Source organism: Hemitrygon akajei, chromosome 12, assembly GCF_048418815.1.
Source record: "Hemitrygon akajei chromosome 12, sHemAka1.3, whole genome shotgun sequence".
Classification (NCBI taxonomy): domain Eukaryota; kingdom Metazoa; phylum Chordata; class Chondrichthyes; order Myliobatiformes; family Dasyatidae; genus Hemitrygon; species Hemitrygon akajei.
The window spans coordinates 51,470,332-51,490,003 of NC_133135.1; the positions used below are offsets into that span (position 1 = coordinate 51,470,332).

The following is a 19,672-nucleotide window of genomic DNA, read 5'->3' on the forward strand; positions in this document are numbered from 1 at the left end:
TTCATGCTTGTACATCTGCAAATAACACCACACGGTGTTTTTCTCGTGTTAAGGTTAGCTATCAAAATTTTGGTCAAAAGCAACATATCAAAATGTTTAACAATTGCTGAATTCACACTCATGAAAAAGAATGTGCAAAAGATAACTCCATTTATTGAATTAAACATTATGCACAGAAACCATGTAGCACGAAAAATATCCTAATGTTTGAAAAGTAACTTCCCCCAATTAAAAATGACATCTACAATTCTACATTTTCAGAGCAACACCGTAACAAACAGTAAGGTCCTGCGTCTGATTCTTGTTATGCATTAACCCACTTAACTTCTATCGGTAAAGCAATGAAACTACAAATGTCTGGAACTCAAAACGAAAATCAAAGCTCTTCTCCTTGGTTGTTAACATGTTCATGAGTACAAGCACCAGACAAGATAGGTCGAGACTTGCATGTAACGCTTCACAGCAAAATTGCATGTTAATGTTTACGAGAACCATACTCGATTTACGGTTGAAGCTCAGATATTATTTACAAATGGTTAAATACAGAATCATCACGAGTTTATCCGTATAAATAAAGATATATTAGCTGTTTGCTCACCCTTATTCTCGCACACCACTGCACAAGAATACTCCAACCATAAAACAAACTTACTATTTCTAAGCTCATTAATCCACAAACCTATACGGGCACCGCATATGAATTTGGGAACTTGCACGCACTCAGAGTAAAGGCACCTTTATCCATTGGATTTTTACTGCGATCACAGAGCACAGCCTGTATTCGTATTCAGTGTGGGTCCGATGGCTCAAGTTTCACTGGATGGGATAGTTTTTTTTTGGCAGTGTGGCTGCAAGCGAAAAATCGGTGCTCAGTTCCAGCAACAAGAAAAGAAACCCCGGGTGCACGAAATTACCAGAATAAGTGCTCCCTCCCTCCCGTAAAAAATTGCTCCAAGATCACGTTAAACAAGGCAGCTGGATGTGATGGGTTAATGCACCAACGAGCTTGCCACATAAACATGAGCACAAGGGAAGAAATCTCCCGGGACATCACTTATCGACAGCCACATGCACTTTCCAAAAGAAAAATCAATGTTCGCACAAATTGAAAGTGCAACCCATTCTCGAGCGGAACACAATGCGCTTCGGCATGTGTTTTTTTAAACTTGTGATCCCCTTTCTTCAGTATCTAAAGGCGGGGAGGGTCAATGGCTTTCGCAGTTTATACCGAGTCCAGATCTAAACTCCTGTGACAGTCATAGAGGTAAATCAATGCCCCGCTACTGAAAGTGACCAAGCAAACACCAACTGTGACCAGAGGCTCGGACCCGGCTCACACGAACTCAGATCCATTTCACAAGCTCAGACGGTCAACTTTAGGTCAACACCGCCGCTTCCTCCACCACCCCCACACCTCTCCGGGAGACCCGCCTCCGCGTCGCAGCCATTGGTGGATTCCCACCACCGGCGCGCTCCTATTCGTTCCTGCAGCCGCCTGTCGAGGCCACCGAGATTTACCGTTGCCCCTCGAGCCCGCTGCCTGACAATCGGTGCCCGGGGGTTGGTCACTAACGCTCCGAAAAGTCCACAACAAGTGGCGGAGCGCGGTGCGAATGGACCTGCTAAGCAAGCACCTCCGGCCTCGCGGCACTTCCGATTGGTGCAGCGTCATCCCTAGTCGTATTTCTATTGGCCAAACCCACGCCAATCTACAATCGCCTTAAACATTTTAACTCTTCAGTCCGGCCTTCCGGCTAATATCATTATCATTTTAATAACAACTGGGTGAAATCTTTCGTTCTCTAAGACCCTGCGGAGGAGGGTTATGCTAATAATTCTCGGAAAAGCCGATTGATATATTCACAACACTTCCCGCCATTCCGCTGACATACACCTTAAAGCGGGTAACTGGAGCTTCAAAATAAAGACGTCATCCCATGATCCTCTCTGCTTTCGCATTACCTCAGCCCGTCGTGCACCGCGTTAAGTTAGAATCTTCTGGGGTGTTGTTATAGAAACCGAACCCGACATGCAAATTTTCAAACGCCCATATGTAATATCCAGCCAATTGGAAACCGCCGAAATGACATCATTGCTATTTCGGGTGTATTACCAGTTGCAGATAAGCCTGGGACCCACGCTGCAAGTGCTCAGAGTCGAGTGTGAAACAAGCAGAACGAACTTGGTAGTTTGCACACTTTTTGATCTGGGAGCTTTCTTACTGAAAACTGTTATAACTCCAGATTTTGAAGAGAAGATCAACTGACTTCTAAAAGTACATTACTGAACTTGCGAGTTAGAAAAAAGATTGCGTGGAAGCAGATCTGAACTCTTTAAAAACTCTGCTGCATTTCTATTTTGTAATACTTCGCATCCAGAGTTTTTTTCCATCGGTATTCTATGTCTACGAAGATGGAACAACCATTCTACCACGACGATGCACTCAACGCAGCTTTTGCACAGCCTGAAAATTCTGGTTATGGATATAGTCCGAAAATGCTGAAACAAAATATGACTTTAAACTTGTCAGATCCAGCCAGCAACTTGAAACCGCATCTGAGGAACAAGAATAGTGAAGGTATCTTAACGTCTCCGGACGTGGGACTTCTCAAACTCGCATCACCTGAACTTGAACGTCTTATAATTCAGTCTAGCAACGGGTTGATCACGACCACCCCAACGCCGACCCAGTTCCTGTGTCCCAGGAATGTTACGGACGAGCAGGAGGGTTTCGCTGAAGGTTTTGTCAAAGCTCTGGAAGAACTTCATAAACAGAATATTCTGCCTAGCGTGACTTGTTCAACTCAGTCTGTGAACACGCCGATTGCAGTCTCTGCCTCTCTGGCCAGTGCAAGCACTGTTTACAATTCGAATTTACACCAGGAGCCTCCCGTGTACGCGAATCTCAATAACTTTAATCCTAATACCATCAACACTCAACCTAACTACAATACTAATAATATGAACTATGCAACGCCTCAGCATCATGCTATGAATCCTCAAATGCCTGTTCAGCATCCCAGACTCCAGGCCCTGAAGGAGGAACCTCAGACGGTGCCCGAAATGCCCGGGGAGACCCCACCGTTGTCTCCTATTGACATGGAGTCTCAGGAGCGAATCAAGGCGGAGAGGAAGCGAATGAGAAACCGCATTGCCGCCTCAAAGTGCCGGAAGAGGAAACTTGAGAGAATCGCCAGACTGGAAGATAAAGTTAAAACCTTAAAGGCACAGAACTCTGAACTGGCATCCACGGCAAACCTGCTACGGGAACAGGTTGCCCAGCTGAAACAGAAAGTTATGAATCACGTAAACAGCGGCTGCCAACTCATGCTAACGCAGCAGCTGCAGACGTTTTGATTCGAGAGCGCAAAGGGAGAAACTGTTGGTGAATAAATGCGAAGAGGACTGCATTAAGTAAATCAAGCCAGAAGTAGTCCTGATTGCGCCCGAGCGCACATGCACGGAGGAAAACGTGGAGGACTCTGCTTGATGTAAAAAAGAACTCAGAATGACTGAAAAGCCGTTTGCGGAAGAAAAACATAAATATCGAGTCATTGATTTACTTTGACCAAGTCTTGCATGGACCGAAGCAGTTCAGATCATCCAGTATTACCGAATTTAAAAGTGCGATAGCATAGGTCGCTTCTGATGTAGTATAAAGTGGGGAAGGGCGTGGGAGGGAGTTAAGGGAGGTTATAAGCTTTGAGGCCGTCATGCCTTGAAAAATGTATAGACTATGTTTTGTTTTATGAAAAAAAATCATTTTCTGTCAACAAAACATAACCGCTTCAAGCGATAGCCTTTGTAAGTTATTTTTTATGTTGCTTATTGGGATAGACCCCCAATATATTCGTGTAAATAAGAGATTTGGAGGACTGTAAGTTTACCATTTGTAATAAAGTATATAATTTTTTATGTTCGTTTCTGAGAACTTCTGGAAAAAGTTCAATTATATTTAAAACGTATGAATAAAGTATTTGAAAAGACATTCATTTTGTGCTCTAAACTCCTTTGTATTTCGTGTTTGCGGTTGTACTGCAATGACCACAATCTGAATATTGAATATACTTAACATTGGAGGGGAAAAGAATTGGATGTGGCAAAAAACGGGCATACGTTATTTTTAAGCTAAAGTCGATGCTCGACCATTGACTCAAAATAAATTTATTTCCTATTGTTGCAACTAATCAACTTACGACCTATAAACTTCTGTAGTATTCACAGGTCGTATCAGGCACTGCAATCTGTATAACACAGTCGCGTTTGAATTTCTATAGCAAATAGTATTTGGGGTGGAACAGCTATAAATTTGATACAAAATTAAATCATATTGATAGTTAACTATGCTGGAGTTTATTTGCAAAATAAGCAAGATGCTGCTATTTGTTGCCGTTTTTAACAATAGCTGAAATGGGTCAAATTATCTCAGTATTTAAAATTGTAATTCAGAGAGGAAGGTGTGGTTACAAAGTATGAATAAAGTCATAATCTTATAACTCGGAATAGTTACACTAAACTGCAGTGATAATTCTCAGTGAAGGCTGAACTGTGCTGTAACAACTATGCTGGGGCACTGGAAAGTGTACAGTATAGAGGGCTGTAACAGATTTTCATTGAAGTAATTATCAAACTTCTAGTAACTAAAGGATCTGAAAAAATGTTGAGTATCATCAATCGCAACCATTTGGGAAACAAATACTTTATTTGTGAATTAAATTTCAGTTGATTGGGATTGTTGACGCTATATAAACAAATAGGAAAAATGAGCAATTTAAAATGCTAGGTTTCATTTGAAAACTGCTTCAAATAAGGTTTACTAAATCTGACAGGTGCTTCTTTATGGTCTATTCTGTACCCCCATTATGGATTGAGAATACCTGTTTTATTCAAATAATATTATGATTAATTGAAATCGTCAACCTACCAGAATCAAGATAAAATAATGCCTTCAAAAGATCAAACGACACAATATTATTTAGACATATATTAATTATTTTAATTCCATGCTAATTTGTAGCTGGAGCAGTAGTTACTTCGCGTTTCTTACCAAAACGTATTTACATAGTTTAGCAAATGTTCGGTTTGCTCATATTGTATTTTCTAAACTTTCATTAACTGTACATAAAAAAGTGAAAGTGTTTATTTCCAAGGGCGCGTCCATTGGAGTCTAATGCTCTTTGAAGCTAAGATTTTTAACATAAATCACCTATTAAATTCAATTGCTAGCCGCAATTAATCACAGAGGCTCTACAAAGAAACAAAACATATCCAACCTGTAAATTTCAGGTTACCTCTGTAATTAAAAATGAGCCAATCCGTACTCTGGGATGCGCACTGAAACTTGTTGCAGTTTGAGTCCTCTCAATCGTGAGATTTTTCGCTCCAAAAGTTACACGGTACTCCAGCACCATTCAATATTGATTACTTTAAACTGAAGTACAAACAGTGATAATGCCGGAAATATTGATCTACAATACATTCAGGTTTCTGTTAAGTGCAATGTAAATATAAAAGGCCCGGGAAGCACGTTAGTTTAAGCTGGGAGTTACTCCCATGTAAGGAATTTGCGCGTTTTTAATTCGCTTTCTCCAAGCCACTGGAAGGCTTTGCGTGCTGAAGACGTGCTGACGTAAAGTGGCTGCCAGACCACCCGGTCAGGAACGTGGGAAGTTTGTTTCCAAATATGGAAAACGTGGTGATCTCAGCGTCTGAACTTGCGGAAGAGTGATGTCACATTCGGGGTCGCCAGGTAGGTGGGGTTTTATGGGATGATCAAAAGTGCCGCGCAGTGTGTGACTGACAGCTCGAAGTAACCTGGCTGCGAAAGACAACTTAAAATAACACACCTGCATAACACCTCAAGGAGCTGGCAAGAAGCTTCAGTTCAAGCAAGCGGCATATCAGAGCCCGACTTTCCATTTGAACCCTCGTAACACAGCCAAAGTGACGCTTTTGTCATTTTAATGCCCACAAATTATTGTACCAGTAAACTAGTTTTTCTATATTTTCCCTCGCCTGTTCGACTACTTTAGCATTCCAAGCATTGAAACGTTACCAGAAACAAATCCTAAACAGTGTTGTTTTGTTCTGCTCGGTGTCATTGGAAACGCCCTTCTATTGTTATCTAGTTTTCAGCATTGATGAAGTGCACAGCAGAAAACATCCCGATAATAGTGTTGAAACACATACGTTTCATCCGAGATGTAGATAGGATAAAAATATGCGTGAAATTAATAATTAAAATTCAAGTTATTCCATGTGAAAAATGCACGTTGTGATTACACTGCAACAAGTTGTACAGTAACCTAAGCCAATTTTAAATACAAGTAAATCGTTGAACATTTAGAAAACAGACGAGACCCATTTGAACTATCTACTCAGCTATCACCTTTTGTGCCTTCCAGGCTTCAGCTAGACCCCGCCATTAGTTTCTCAAAACACACTTGAATACGTTTATGTCAATGTAATGTGGGTTTTGGCTTATAATCCTTTAAGGAAATGAGATCCAGGCCCCATTACACTTGGGATGATTTCTTTCTCCTTGAGTCTCCTTTGACCATTCTATGTCTTCACTTTAAATCTTTAATCTTGATGTTTAAATTCATTACAAAATGAAATAGGTCATTCCTATTTGCTTTATCATTAACACCTTCCCTTAGCAACTTTTTATATAGTTAATTACATTTCACCTTTAGAAAACAAAACACCTCAGTTTATCCACTCTTCCCTCATTCCTTCTACCTTCCAATCCTGAAAAATATACTTGCAAGTTTCCTTTGTATCCCTTCCAATCCAATAACATGTCCTGCAATGCCGTGATCCAAAACTGTACTCAGGTTGTGGCCTTCAAAGTATCATACAGTTCCGGTGTAATCCGTTTGTTCTCATATTCTGCCCTTGGTTCATAAAGGAAGTTATTTTCCGCCTGATCACGGAAAGATTAGGGGCCTGTGAACATACACTCCTAGCTCCTTTAGTTTCTCCACAATACTTACTATACTTACACATATTCCCTTGTATTGTTGACCTGGAAAATGCATCACCTCACACTTAGCCACACTGAATTGGATTTACCATTTTTTTCCAGCTGACAGGGCAGATCACCTACATACTTTAGCAGTCTATAGCCTTTGTCCACATGGCCAATTCTTGTGTCATTTGTAATCCTCTATTATATCCCATACTCTTAAGACTAATGTGCCACATTAGGGAAAAGTAGTGAGCCCTGTGAAGTCACACCATTTAGAATCTTCCAGTAGAAGACACCAGTCATCAACTACCTATAGAAAAAGAAAGAGGTAATGTTTCTTGAGAAACTTTATTGACACTGGGAAAGGGAGAAGCTACAGGGTGGAAGTGGGAGTAACAGAAAGGAGAAAGGGTACATCATGGACTTGCTGAGACCAAAGGGGTTAATGGTTCTGTGAATAAAGATTTTGCACAAAGGGATGGTGAGCCTATAAGGTTTGATAAGAACTAGAGTGATGATAAATGGTATCTAGTGAAAATAGTTTTGTTTATATCCAAGCAAAATGGACACCCATCTCTATTCTATTCCCCATGCCACCACCAAAATACTTGTACACCATTTTACATATTCTCACACCAGTCATATTCTCATATAGGATATCTGTGACATGTAAAACATGTAAATTACATATACATTTTACATATATCATGTAAAACATGTCACACATATAGTACTGTTCAAAAATCTTAGTTATATATATATACATACATATATATATATATAGCTAGGGTGCCTAAGTTTCTTGCAGAGTACTGTATATAAAATAGATAATGCATAAAGTAAGTCTCCCAGGAAGTTTCGGGATACAACACTTCAAAGGCACAGAATGCAATGTTCATCAAAAGTTTCAATAAAGGATCAACCCATTCCTTGTTAGGATGTATGCACCTGAAAGTTCTACTGAAAAAATAGAGATATTTAAAAGAATATTTCAGTCAGAGTATTTAACAATATAGTTCAGTTGAGGTAAAGGCACAAATATTAAACAGTTTGTGTGGAATTGTTAAATAAGGTTGCATCTGAATAGGAGATATAAGCTATTTTAGAATTCTATTCAGCAGCTGTTTCTTTTTTAGAACCACAACAATAAGTAATTAAGTTTTTATGGAAGATGTATTCCATTTCTTAATTGTGTGACATGTATCTAGATGTTACATTGTCTTTATAGAAGCAAAGGCCTTGGATTAACTTTTAAAGAGCAACAATTATCCAAGTACCCAAGGAGAGCAGCATGAGCTGCCTCAACAACTATCATCCAGTAGTACTCACATCTACAGTAATGAAATGCTTTGAGAGGCTGGTCATGACCAGGATCAACAGCTGTCTCTATAAGGACCTGAACCCACTGCATTTGCTTATCACCACAATAGGTCTACAGCAGATGTGATCCCATTGGCTCTCCATGCAGCCTTGGATCACCTGGGCAATGCAAATATCTATGTCAGGATGCTGTTTATTGACTATAGCTCAGTGTTTATCACCATCATTCCCACAGTCCTGACCAAAAAGCTACAGAACCTCTGTACCTCCCTCTGCAACTGGATCCTTGACTTTCTAACCGGAAGACCAAAATCTGTGCGGATTGGAAGTAACATCTCCACCTCGCTGACGATCAACACTGGCACACCACTGCTCTACCCTCTTTACACCCCGACTGTGTGGCTAGGCAGAGCTCAAATTCCACCTGTTAATTTGCTGATGATACAACCATTGTTGGCAGAATTTCAGGTGGTGATGAAAGGCCGTACAGAAGCGCGATATGCCAGATAGTTGAGTGGTGTCATAGCAACAACCTTGCAGTTGATGTTAGTAAGATGTAAGAGCTGATTGTGGACTTCAGAAAGGGTAAGATGAGGGAACACAAACCAATCCTCACAGAGGGATCAGAAGTGCAGAGAGAGAGCAATTTCAAGTTCTTGGGTGTCAATATCTGTAAGGACATAATCTGGATGCAATATATCGATGCAGCTATAAAGAAGGCAAGACAGCAGCTATATCTCATTAGGAGTCTGAGCAGGTTTAGTTTGTCAACTGAAACATTCAAAAACTTTGACAAATTTACCGAGGAAAGCATTCTGACAGTCTGCATCATTGTCTGTTACGGGGGGGGGGGGGGGGGGGGAGGGAGGGGGAAGCAACTGTACAAGACCAAAGTAAGTTGCAGAAACTTGTAAAATTAGTTCGCTCCATCATGGGTATTAGCCTCCATAGTATCCAAGACATCTTCAAGGAGTGGTGCCTTAGGAAGGTGGCATCCATCATTAAGGAATTAAGGATCTCCACCACCCAGGACATGCCCTCTTCACACTGTTACCATCAGAAAGGAGGTACAGAAATCTGAAGACACCCACTCAGTGATTCAGGAACAGCTTCTCTCCCTCAGGCATCTGATTTCTAAATAGACATTGAACCCCTGAACACTAAACTACATTTTTATTTCTGCTTTTCTTTTGCACTAGTTATTTTAACATAACTATTTAATAGACATATATATACTTAATGTACTTCAGTTTTTTTCTCTATATTTATTTATCATATATTTTGTTGTACTGCTGCTATAAAGTTAGCACATTTCACTACATATGCCAGTGATACTAAATCTGATTCTGATTCTGAACTTCTCTCTCAGGACATCCCAAAGGTTTTACAGTTAATTATGTATTTTTGAAATGTTACGTATCCCGTAACTGGATCACTTACCAGCAAAGATAGAGAGGTCCGCTGAAGTCTGATGGTACCATTTTTAAACGTTTTTATTTATAAAGGGGCACAAAAGTAAGGTTAATACTAACATTCAGATAACATACGTCGTCAATACTCAATCTAAAGTGCAGGTATAGTAATAATCAATAAGAAATAAGCTCTATCATTGTCTAGGGGTAAGGTATATATTGTCCGCTGTATATCTAAAAGTCTCTTGCGTTCACTGCAGTTCCACCAGCTGCCGTCTTTTGGGGTGTCGCGGTGGTGCACTTTGTTGGAGATAGAGAGATAGAGATTGAATGAAACAGTTACCCGGCGGGTTTTTTCCAACCTTTAGGAGTTCGATCCGTCGGAGTCTCGTTGGGGGGTGGCCGTTCACTTGTGGCCTCTCCTGTAGCTAAAGCCGCTCTTTCGTGGTGAGGTTGCCAAACCCAGGCAAGGAAAAGACGCACACGAACCCCCCTACCGGCTGTCGCTATTAAACGCTGTCACAGGATTTCTAGCGTGTCTTCTGGTGTGTCTGGGGGGGCCATCTTTACAACCCCTCTTTTATCTGAACTCACGGGGTCTCAGATGTCAATCAGGTTGGGATGATGCAATCTCTCTCCATCTCTCCACCCACGTTGCTCTGAGGGTATACACGTAGTACAGTTCCCAATTCACAAAGGTGTCTCCACGAGACAATGACCACAGTCGCCAGCTTTTGCCTCGCCGTGAAACGAGGGACACCGCACGTATCTCTCTCTTCTCTTGGGTCATTGACCCCCCCCCTTCACTAGGGCTCTTGCGATTCTCACAAAGGAGGGGGCTGGGATCATAACAGAAAATTACTCACTGTTCTCAGGTAGTAAACACATTTACATTGATCGCTGCTGCTTTTGTATTCTTTTTGGGATTTGGTTGTTACTTGTAAGTACACTTTAAGGACTCTGTCTTGTTATTTCATGTTCTCGCTCTTTATATTTGCACAGTTTGCATTTGCACAGTTTGTTGTCTTCTGCACTCTACTTGATCTTTCATTGATTCAATTACAGTTATTATTCTATAGATTTGCTGAGTATGTCCTCAGGAAAATGAATCTCAGGGTTGTATGTGGTGACATATCTATGCTCTGATAATAAATTCTCAAGTAGTCCTATTGTGTAATTTCATCTTAAATTGGCTACACAGAGTTTTTCAAAAATATCTAAGACATTTAGCTATGAATATGCTTTGTGAACCTATCCTATGTTTTAGGAAGTCCTGCCAGTAGTGAATCAGAATCAGAATTTGGTTCTGTTATCACAAACAAGAGAAAATCTGCAGATGCTGAAAATCTGAGCAACACACATAAAATGCTAGAGAAACCCAGCAGACTAGGCAGCATCTACGTAAAAAAGTATAGTCGACGTTTCAGGCCGAAACTCTTCGGCAGGATTGGAAAAAAAAGCTGAGGAGTAGATTAGAAATGTGGGGGGAGGGGAGAGAGAGAAACACCAGGTGATACGTGAAACTTGGAGGGGGAGGGATGAAGCAAAGAGCTAGGAATTTGATTGGTGAAAGAGACAGAAGGACATGGAAGAAAGAAGAAGGGGAAGCGGGGCGGGCGGGGGGAGGAGCACCAGAGGGAGGCAATGGGTGGGCAAGGAGATAACATGAGAGAGGGACGGGGGATAGGAAATGGTGAAGGGGTAGGGAGGCACTACTGGAAGTCTGAGAAATTGATGTTTATGCCATCAGGTTGGAGGCTACCCAAACGAAATATAAGGTGTTGTTCTTCCAACTTGGGTGTGATCTTATCCTGACAGTGGAAGAGGCCATGGGTAGACATATCAGAATGGGAATGGGAAGTGGAATTGAAATGGGTGGTCACTGGGAGATCCTGCTTGTTCTGGAAGATGGAGTGTAGATGCTGGTGATTTCACAAACTTCCAGTAATACCTCCACCCCATCCCACTTCACCATTTCCCATCCCCTTGTCCCCTTTCATATTATCACACTGAGTGTGTGTCATCAGGCTCCTGTGCTCGTTTGCATGTTTATTTCATGAAGCAGACATTTATTATGTATTCTGTTGCTCTAAAGTTGGCTGGAATCACTCTTGTTTTATAGTCTGGAGTCTAGCTACACAAGCTGTGTATTCAAAACAATATGGGAAGGGAGGGGAAGTCCCACACCTAAGGGCTTCAGTCTCCAGATCCATACTGGCACATTAGTGTCAACACAAACTCAAGAGTTGTTTGGAAGGATGCCAAGTGACAGTTTAACTGCACATCAACAATGCTATTCTGTATGGATTAGCTCCAAAAATAGATTAATGCACACAGGCTGTCTAGGCTTCATACTGCCATCAGCATTTTTGAGCAATATTTACATTCAAACTCCATATCTCATTGCCCTCCTAACAATTTCCCATTCTACCCTTTGATGCCATTTGCAGCTGCTCTTTAGTGCTCTATCTGTTTCTGAGGGCCAATGTAAACTCAATATGCCAAACAGCCTCGTTCTAAGAGCAAATGTGAGCAATTCTTCTCTAGGTTAGGTTTAACATTCAGGATTTTTTTTACTAGATCGGGATTTCAAGTCTGAAACACAAACACTATTCCATCCCCTATGGAAAATGGGAAGGGAAAGGAGAGGAGAATGTCAACAAGGAACCAAAGATGTATGCACAAAGATAAGTAGGTAAAAAAATGTGTAGGCACAGCCTCAGAATTTAAGGATGTCCCTTTAGAACAGAGATGAGGAGGAATTTTTTCACCAGAGGGAGGTGTATCTGTGGAATTCAATGCCAGACAGGTGTGGAGGCCAAGCCATTCTGCACATTTAAAGTGAACATTGATAGGTTCTTGATTAGAGGGGGTATTGAAGGTTATGGAGTGAAGGCAGGAGAATGGGTTTGAAAGGGATAATAAATCAGTCAAGATGGAATGGAGGAGCAGATTTAATGGGCTGAATGGCCTAATTCTTTTCCTGTGTCTTATGGTCAAAGCCAGTCCACTATAGACACAGGGAAGAGGTGGAAAATATTTTCATGTCATTTTGAAAATTTCTCAAAAAATTATTTAAGTATCCAATTTAACAAAACGTCTCACAAAGATCACTTCCACTGGTAATGAATAAAGAAATACATTCACTCTGTATCACTTTATTAAGAAGTCCTTACAATGCAGCAATGTTTGTGTCATAAATTCATCCAGTTTTATGTGCTATAGAATCATATGGGGTAAAGATTGTCTTTGATCACTAGGGCCAAGACTGTTCAAGAGCTTTGGCATTCACTTGTACTCATTTCCACACATACACTTTGTTTGGCTGACGCTTTCCCATGTATTTTTCAATGCTAACAACCAGAGAGACTCTTCAACTACAGAAAGAAAGCTGTGCTTATGCCAGCTCCTTAAAAGATCTGTCCAGTATAATTCTAATCCCATTTTTTTCTCTCCATAAATTAGACCATTCTGTCCATTTCTAATTGTCTTTTAAATATTTTGTTAACATTCTTTTATCCCAACTCTCCATGTGAAAATCTTTTTTCGCCTTTTCAAACTTGCTCTTTTCAATTATTTTACATCCATAATATTTGGCTTTTGACTTTCTTGTCAGTTGAAACAAATTCACATTTTGTGCTTTTTCTTCAGAGAAGACCTTACCTCGTCTGTTCAAAGAGCAATGCTTGATTTTCCGATGTCTCCAAATTATTGAAGCCTATCGTCTTTTAAATGACAGCCTCCTCTATATCTTCTCTAAGCCATAAAGATTTGTGATGCCCCTTGTAAGCAATACTCCGGCTGAAACCAAATTATTGATTTTTAAAGATTTAGGCTCTCTTTCTTTATTCATCATCAACATTCCTATTAACTGGTTAATGCATCCCACATGCTTTCTCAACAGCTTCATGAACCTCTTCATAAACTTATTCATGTACAGTACAACACCAGTTCTTTATTCTTTTAAACCTGGCTCCCCCCTCTCCCTACCATGTCCCAGTTCCTCAAAATATTACAGTTCCTCAGTTCATTTCACCAACCTGTTTAGTTCCTTCTAAAAGCCCTTACTACTTTGTCCACTTTTATAACATTGGCAAGTTTCCTTAATCCATAAATTTAAAAACTGGACTCTTTGCACTGAAGCTCAGGACTCTTATAGACAAGAATAGTTGTCTATAGCCCTAATCTTTAGGGACCCCACTGCATGCAAACCTTTACTCATGACTATTTTCTGATTCCTATCCCTTATCAATGATCTAGTCTTGTTACCAAATTTTACTTAATTCTATGTACCATTTGTCTCCACTTCCCGCTTCCTCGGTAAAGCAGCCAGCAATATCAAAGATCATGGTCTTCTGCTGTTGTAGCCCATCCACTTCAAGGTTCAATGTGTTGTGCATGCAGTGATGTCCTTCTGCACACTAACTGTTCTAATGCATGGTTTTTTAAGTTAGTCACCTTTCTGTCAGCTTAAACCAGTCTGACCATTCTCATCTGATCTCTTTCATTAATAAGATATTTTTGTCCACAGAACTGCCATTCACTGGATCCTTTTTCTCATACCATTTTCTGTAAACTTTAGAGATTTTTGTGTGAAAATCCCAGGGGATCAGCAGTTTCTGAGATACCCAAACCACCCCGTGTTGCACCAACAATCATTCCATGGTCAAAGTCACTTAGATCACATTTCTTCCCCATTCTGATGTTTGGTCTGAACAACTGAATCTCTTGACCATGTCTGCATATTTTTATGCACTAAGTTATTGCCATGCATTTGACTGATTAGATATTTGAATTAATGAGCAGGTGTATAGGTTGACCTAATAAAGTGGCCACTGAGTGTAGTTTTGTTATGGAATGGTAGAACATTGGACATATCTCTGCTATAATAACTATAGTTGTATAGCACCTACATGTCAGAAGTCTATACTCCTGATATATAATTGAGTCACCAGTTGTTGAGATGCAAGATTTCAGCCAGGCTTATATTATGAAATTTGTTTCCTAAATCTCCTCACCTTACTTCCCTTCTTTAAGACTATTTCTGTGAAAAACCTTGAATTATTTTATCTCAATAATTTTGCTACTTAAATTCAATATGTTGCTGCAGCTGATCAGCATTGACTAGTTCTGAAAATTGGCAGATGTCTATTGGCAAAGAAGTCCTTGAAAGATGTACTGTTTTATTTGCTTAACCCAGGAACATTGTCTATTGTACATTTTGATAACTCTGTAACACATCTGAAGCATTGCATGATCCTCTTTCCAAAATAATTTGACGATTGCACAGTTATGACTTAAAAATTCAAGCAAAACTTCCAAGAAGAACATAGCAACAGTAGCCACTACTAATAGATTTATGTTCAACAGTTTTAATGTTATAACAGAATAGAATATTTCAATTAATGAGATAGATTTATGTATGTCAGAAAGAAATCAAGAAATGGATAAATTTATTTTGACTGTTGATACTTATACTTAGAATGTCCTTTTAAAACCATGTCAGCATTAAAATATTTATGTCTAAATTTAATTCAATTTTACACTGTAACATCTGTAACTAAAAGTGATTTATGAATATTTGTTTCGGGTTCAGTAGGATCTACTAAATAAAATTGTGATTGTGGTTGAACTTTGTATTTAAAGTGGGATATTTCTACACAATCTACACACGTTTTGAAATTCTTTATCAACATCAAGCATAATCTTGTCAGGTATACAGGTTAGCGTTCAACAAAAGCATACCCTCAAGTTCTAATCAACATGCCTCCCTCTGCAACTGGATCCCTGACTTCCTCATTGGGAGACCACAGTCTGTGCTGATCAGAAATAGCATCTCCTCGCTAACAATCAACACTGGTTCACCTCAAAGATGTGTGCTTAACTCACTGCTTTACTCTCTCTTCACACACAATTGTGTGGTTAGGCACAGCTCATTTGCCATCTATTAATTTACCGACAACACAACTATTGTTGGTACAATTTCAGATGGTGATAAGAAGGTGTACAGGAGTGATATAGATCAGCTGGCTGAGTGGTGTCACAGCAGCAACCTTGCACTCAACATCAGTAAAACCAAGGAATTGATTGTGGACTTCAGGAAGGGGAAGTCAAAGGACACACACCAGTCCTCATCAAGCAATCAGAAGTAGAAATGGTGAGTAATTTCAAGTTCCTGGCCGTCAATATCCATGAGGATCTATCCTGGGCCCAACACACAGATGCAATTACAAAGAAGGCACAACAGTGACTATATTTCATTGGGAGTTTGAGGAGATTTGGTATGTCACCAAAGAAACTCAGAAATTTCTACAGATGTACCCGGAGAGCATTCTAACTGGTTGCATACTGTCTGAAATGGAAGGGCCACTGCACAGGATCAGACAAGGCTGCAGAAAGTTGTAAACTCAGGCACAAGCCCTCCCAGTTTCCAGGACACTTTCAAAAGGCAATGCCTCAAAAAAGTGGCATCCAACATTAAGGACTCCCATCATCCAGGACATGCCCTCTTCTCATTGCTACCATCAAGGAGGAGGTACAGGAGCCTAAAGACAAAAACTCAGTATTTCAGGAACAGCTTCTTCTGCTCTGCCATCAGATTTCTGAATGGGCAATGAACCTATGAAAGCCACCTCAATTATTTTGCATTTTATATCTGTAATTAATTTAGTTCACTTTTGTAGAGATCTGATTTTACTTTGATATGAAAGAGTCTTTTTCTGTTGATCAGTGCCAAAAACCCCAAATTAAATCACTGTGATTCAATGTTGAAAAACGACAAAATATGAAACTTCGGTGGGGGGGGGGGGGGGGTGGATGAATCCTTTTTATAGGCACCGTATATACCTTTGTAATTTATAGTGTTTATTGTTATGTACTGCTTCCACAATGTAACATTTCATTACATATGCCAGTAATATTAAATCTGATTCTGATACTGATTCTGGTATAGCAAAACCTACTGGCAAATTTCCCTTAAGTAAACACCTATACACATGTAAACATTGCTTTCAATATACCTTTCCAATATGAATTATCAGCCTAAGGCCTTTCTAGGCGAGACTGCCTATTTTTGTGGGTACTGGTTATGTATGGCGCATGTATTAGGCTGTTCTTTATGGAGAGTCCAAATTTGTTTCAAAAAGAATTGTCACAGTTATCATTCCAGCAACTGGAATAAGATTCAATCCCATTTTCTAGGGATGAATAAAAGAAACTCAAAGACCTTAGTGTACATTCTGCAATAATAATAGAAAGATCCACCTACTATGGGATATTCCAAGTTTAAATTGACTGTCAGTTACAATTACTGTGATATCAATTAACAAGAAGTAATTTGGGGGATTTTCACACAGAGGTCAAAGAACGTTTGTTATTTTGGCTTCAGTTGTCCACAAGCATTCAAAGCTGTAATGGAGATGTTAGCCTGAGTATTAACATGGTCAGGTTACAAGAATGGGGGTGGGGGAGGGCAGAGGAGGGAGATTTAGTGGAAAACCCACATGCTGTGAGCCCTTTATCCTGACAGCTTCCCTGACTGGAAGTCAAATGACAATTTTTAAAAACCTACAGATTCGGGAAATCTGAAACAAAAACAGAAAGTGCCATAAATTATCAGCAGGTCAGGCAACATTGGGAAATGTTTCAGGTCTAAGCCCCTTCGCCTTTCCAAGATGATGCCTGAACCACTGAGTATTTTCAGCATTTTCTGTTTTACTCAATGGTCAGCAGTGTGGATGGTGATAGAGTGGTGAGTGGGGGAAAGGGTCTTTGGAATATTTCATAAAAGCATGGAGCATGGGCAGGGTCAAAATGTACTTCAGATCTTGTAGAGTTAATGTGAAGGAAGGATCTTAGAAATAGAATAGAGATTGTAATAGAAAAGTGGAACTTCAAGAAATTAGCATAATATATGGGATAATAATCAATATGCATTTATTCTAGGTTGACAATCCATTGCCAAGTAAGAATGCTGCCAGATGCACAATTTCTTGAATGAAAATTTAAACAGAGGACCCTTCTAGGTCTTAAATAGATATAAAAGGTTCAATCGCATTCTTCACACAATGACTGTTTTAGTCAACACTTAGTTTAAATTCATCACTACAGATAATCTAGGCAATTACACTTTGCTGATTACAAATTGGCTACAACTTTTCCTTCTTTGCTACATTGGCCGCATTTCAAATGTAATTGATTGGGTGTGAAGGACTTTGGGATATTAAAGGTGTCAACTGGTTTCGGCTCCAGGACCTGGTTTGAAGTGCTTGAAGGAAAGTGTGTGACTGAAGAATTACGTGATTTAAACACAATTTTGATTTCATATAAGTGCTTATCTAAAAGGCCTGAAGTACTAGGAATAGGAGAATACTGATGCAAGGCAAAGTTGATTTTAGATCAGAATATGATGGTCAAGCCCTGCTGTGATGTTTCAGAGAGTCACTGCATGGTGGGTGGGTCAAGCTTTGGTCAATGTTCCATTCAAGTACTTATTGTGCTGCATCAATGCAGTGTGTACAAAGGAGATAAGGAGAGCCCAGAAATGGAAAGTCCCCACGAATTCTAGGGAGAGTCACGGATCAGAAGGGAGGTTCTTTAGGGTAGTTGGATGTCAGTCACTGGTGGTGCTGTTGGGATGGGGGAGGGGGAGGTCTGGTGATCAAAACAGGTCGTGCAAGTTTGAATCAGAGTAGGTGTCAGGACTATGGGCATTTTGACGGTGAGCTAGTAGGTAAAGGTTAAAGGTAATCCTACTGAGTCAGATTCTTAGTAACAGGCCAGGACCTGTTGGAAGAAATCTGAAGATGGAGGCCTCAGAGATACTGAATAAGCCTGGTCTGCTGGAGAGGCCTGTAAAATATACAGGCCAAATAAGCGCAAACAAAGTTCTGGAAACGTTTCCTAGACAAACCATGTCTCTCTCATAAATTACACTCATTTAATTCTGCATGTACAAGGCAGCGTTTTATGAGGTACTTCATTTGCAAATGAAAAGGAGAGTAATGACAATCATTCACTGACCTCCTGTGACGTAATTATTCAATGATAAAAGGTTAGGCATTAATCGATGAGCTGGGAAAACCAAATTCATTTAACTTTACTGATCACAATATCCTCTCCTCCATATGCAAAGCACAATGAGACCCACAAAACAGATTAATAGTTTGGCACGGACTAGGTGGACCAAAGGGCCTTTTTCTGTGCTGTAGTGTATAACTCTATGACTATTAAAAATTAATCTCTAGCAAATATCCAAATGACTTATGACTATAACTCCTGATTAATTCACTCCATTCAATATAAGTCTCTGAAAGTCATTTCATTATAAGATAAACAAACAGATGAAATATCATTAGCTTAGTGCAAGTTATGTGATTTCTTTCTAGGCATGTTAAATGTGTATTGAACTACTTTATAGTATATGAAACTTTATAAATTCAACACAAGTGCAAATTGCTGTTCTGGTAAAGCCATAACATTGCAGAAAAGATAACACCTGTTAGATCATACCAGGACCCCACAGACTTTGATGCTGACAAATATTCTGATAATGGGTCTATGACTGGAGATTGTAGGTCCAATTCATTAACTCTAATGGTATGCTATTCTAACTTTTTTTTCAATGATCTTGCACTGTAAATAAAATTCTGTTTATTTCCTGCAATATTTTGTTAATTATCAAACAATGAATAGGCACATTCCAATTGTAGAACTGACTTTGCTAGATTCTGATCAGTAGAAGGGTTTAGTATTGAACTAATCACGAAATCTAGGAACATGTTTCCTTCCCTAAAGGGATATCTACTGCAGCTCCCATATGTCTGTCTTGATGGGTGAAAGAGTTTTGGTTTTTCAAGGTCCCTCAATACTTTGAAACAACGCCACCATTATTGCTGACATATTGAGAGCAAACTGCCAGCACAATCAGTGCTGACAACACTGCATAAATATTAAAAATTTAAAATTTCAC

General features: G+C 39.7%; 2 protein-coding genes across 2 annotated transcripts in view; both read left to right on the plus strand.

Moving 5' to 3' along the window:
• The first annotated feature begins 2,142 nt into the window (after positions 1-2,142).
• On the plus strand, positions 2,143-3,988 carry jun (Jun proto-oncogene, AP-1 transcription factor subunit). Its single transcript, XM_073063086.1, has one exon. It carries the CDS (start codon positions 2,401-2,403, stop codon positions 3,355-3,357), a length of 957 nt encoding a protein of 318 aa, XP_072919187.1. The 5' UTR covers positions 2,143-2,400; the 3' UTR covers positions 3,358-3,988.
• A 1,743-nt stretch (positions 3,989-5,731) lies between these two features.
• LOC140737003 (uncharacterized) overlaps positions 5,732-19,672 on the plus strand; it is a 66,729-nt gene continuing 52,788 nt past the window's right edge. Inside the window, exon 1 of the mRNA XM_073063088.1 lies at positions 5,732-5,749. The gene's annotated coding sequence lies outside the window, so the exon portion shown is untranslated. The remainder of the gene's footprint in view (positions 5,750-19,672) is intronic.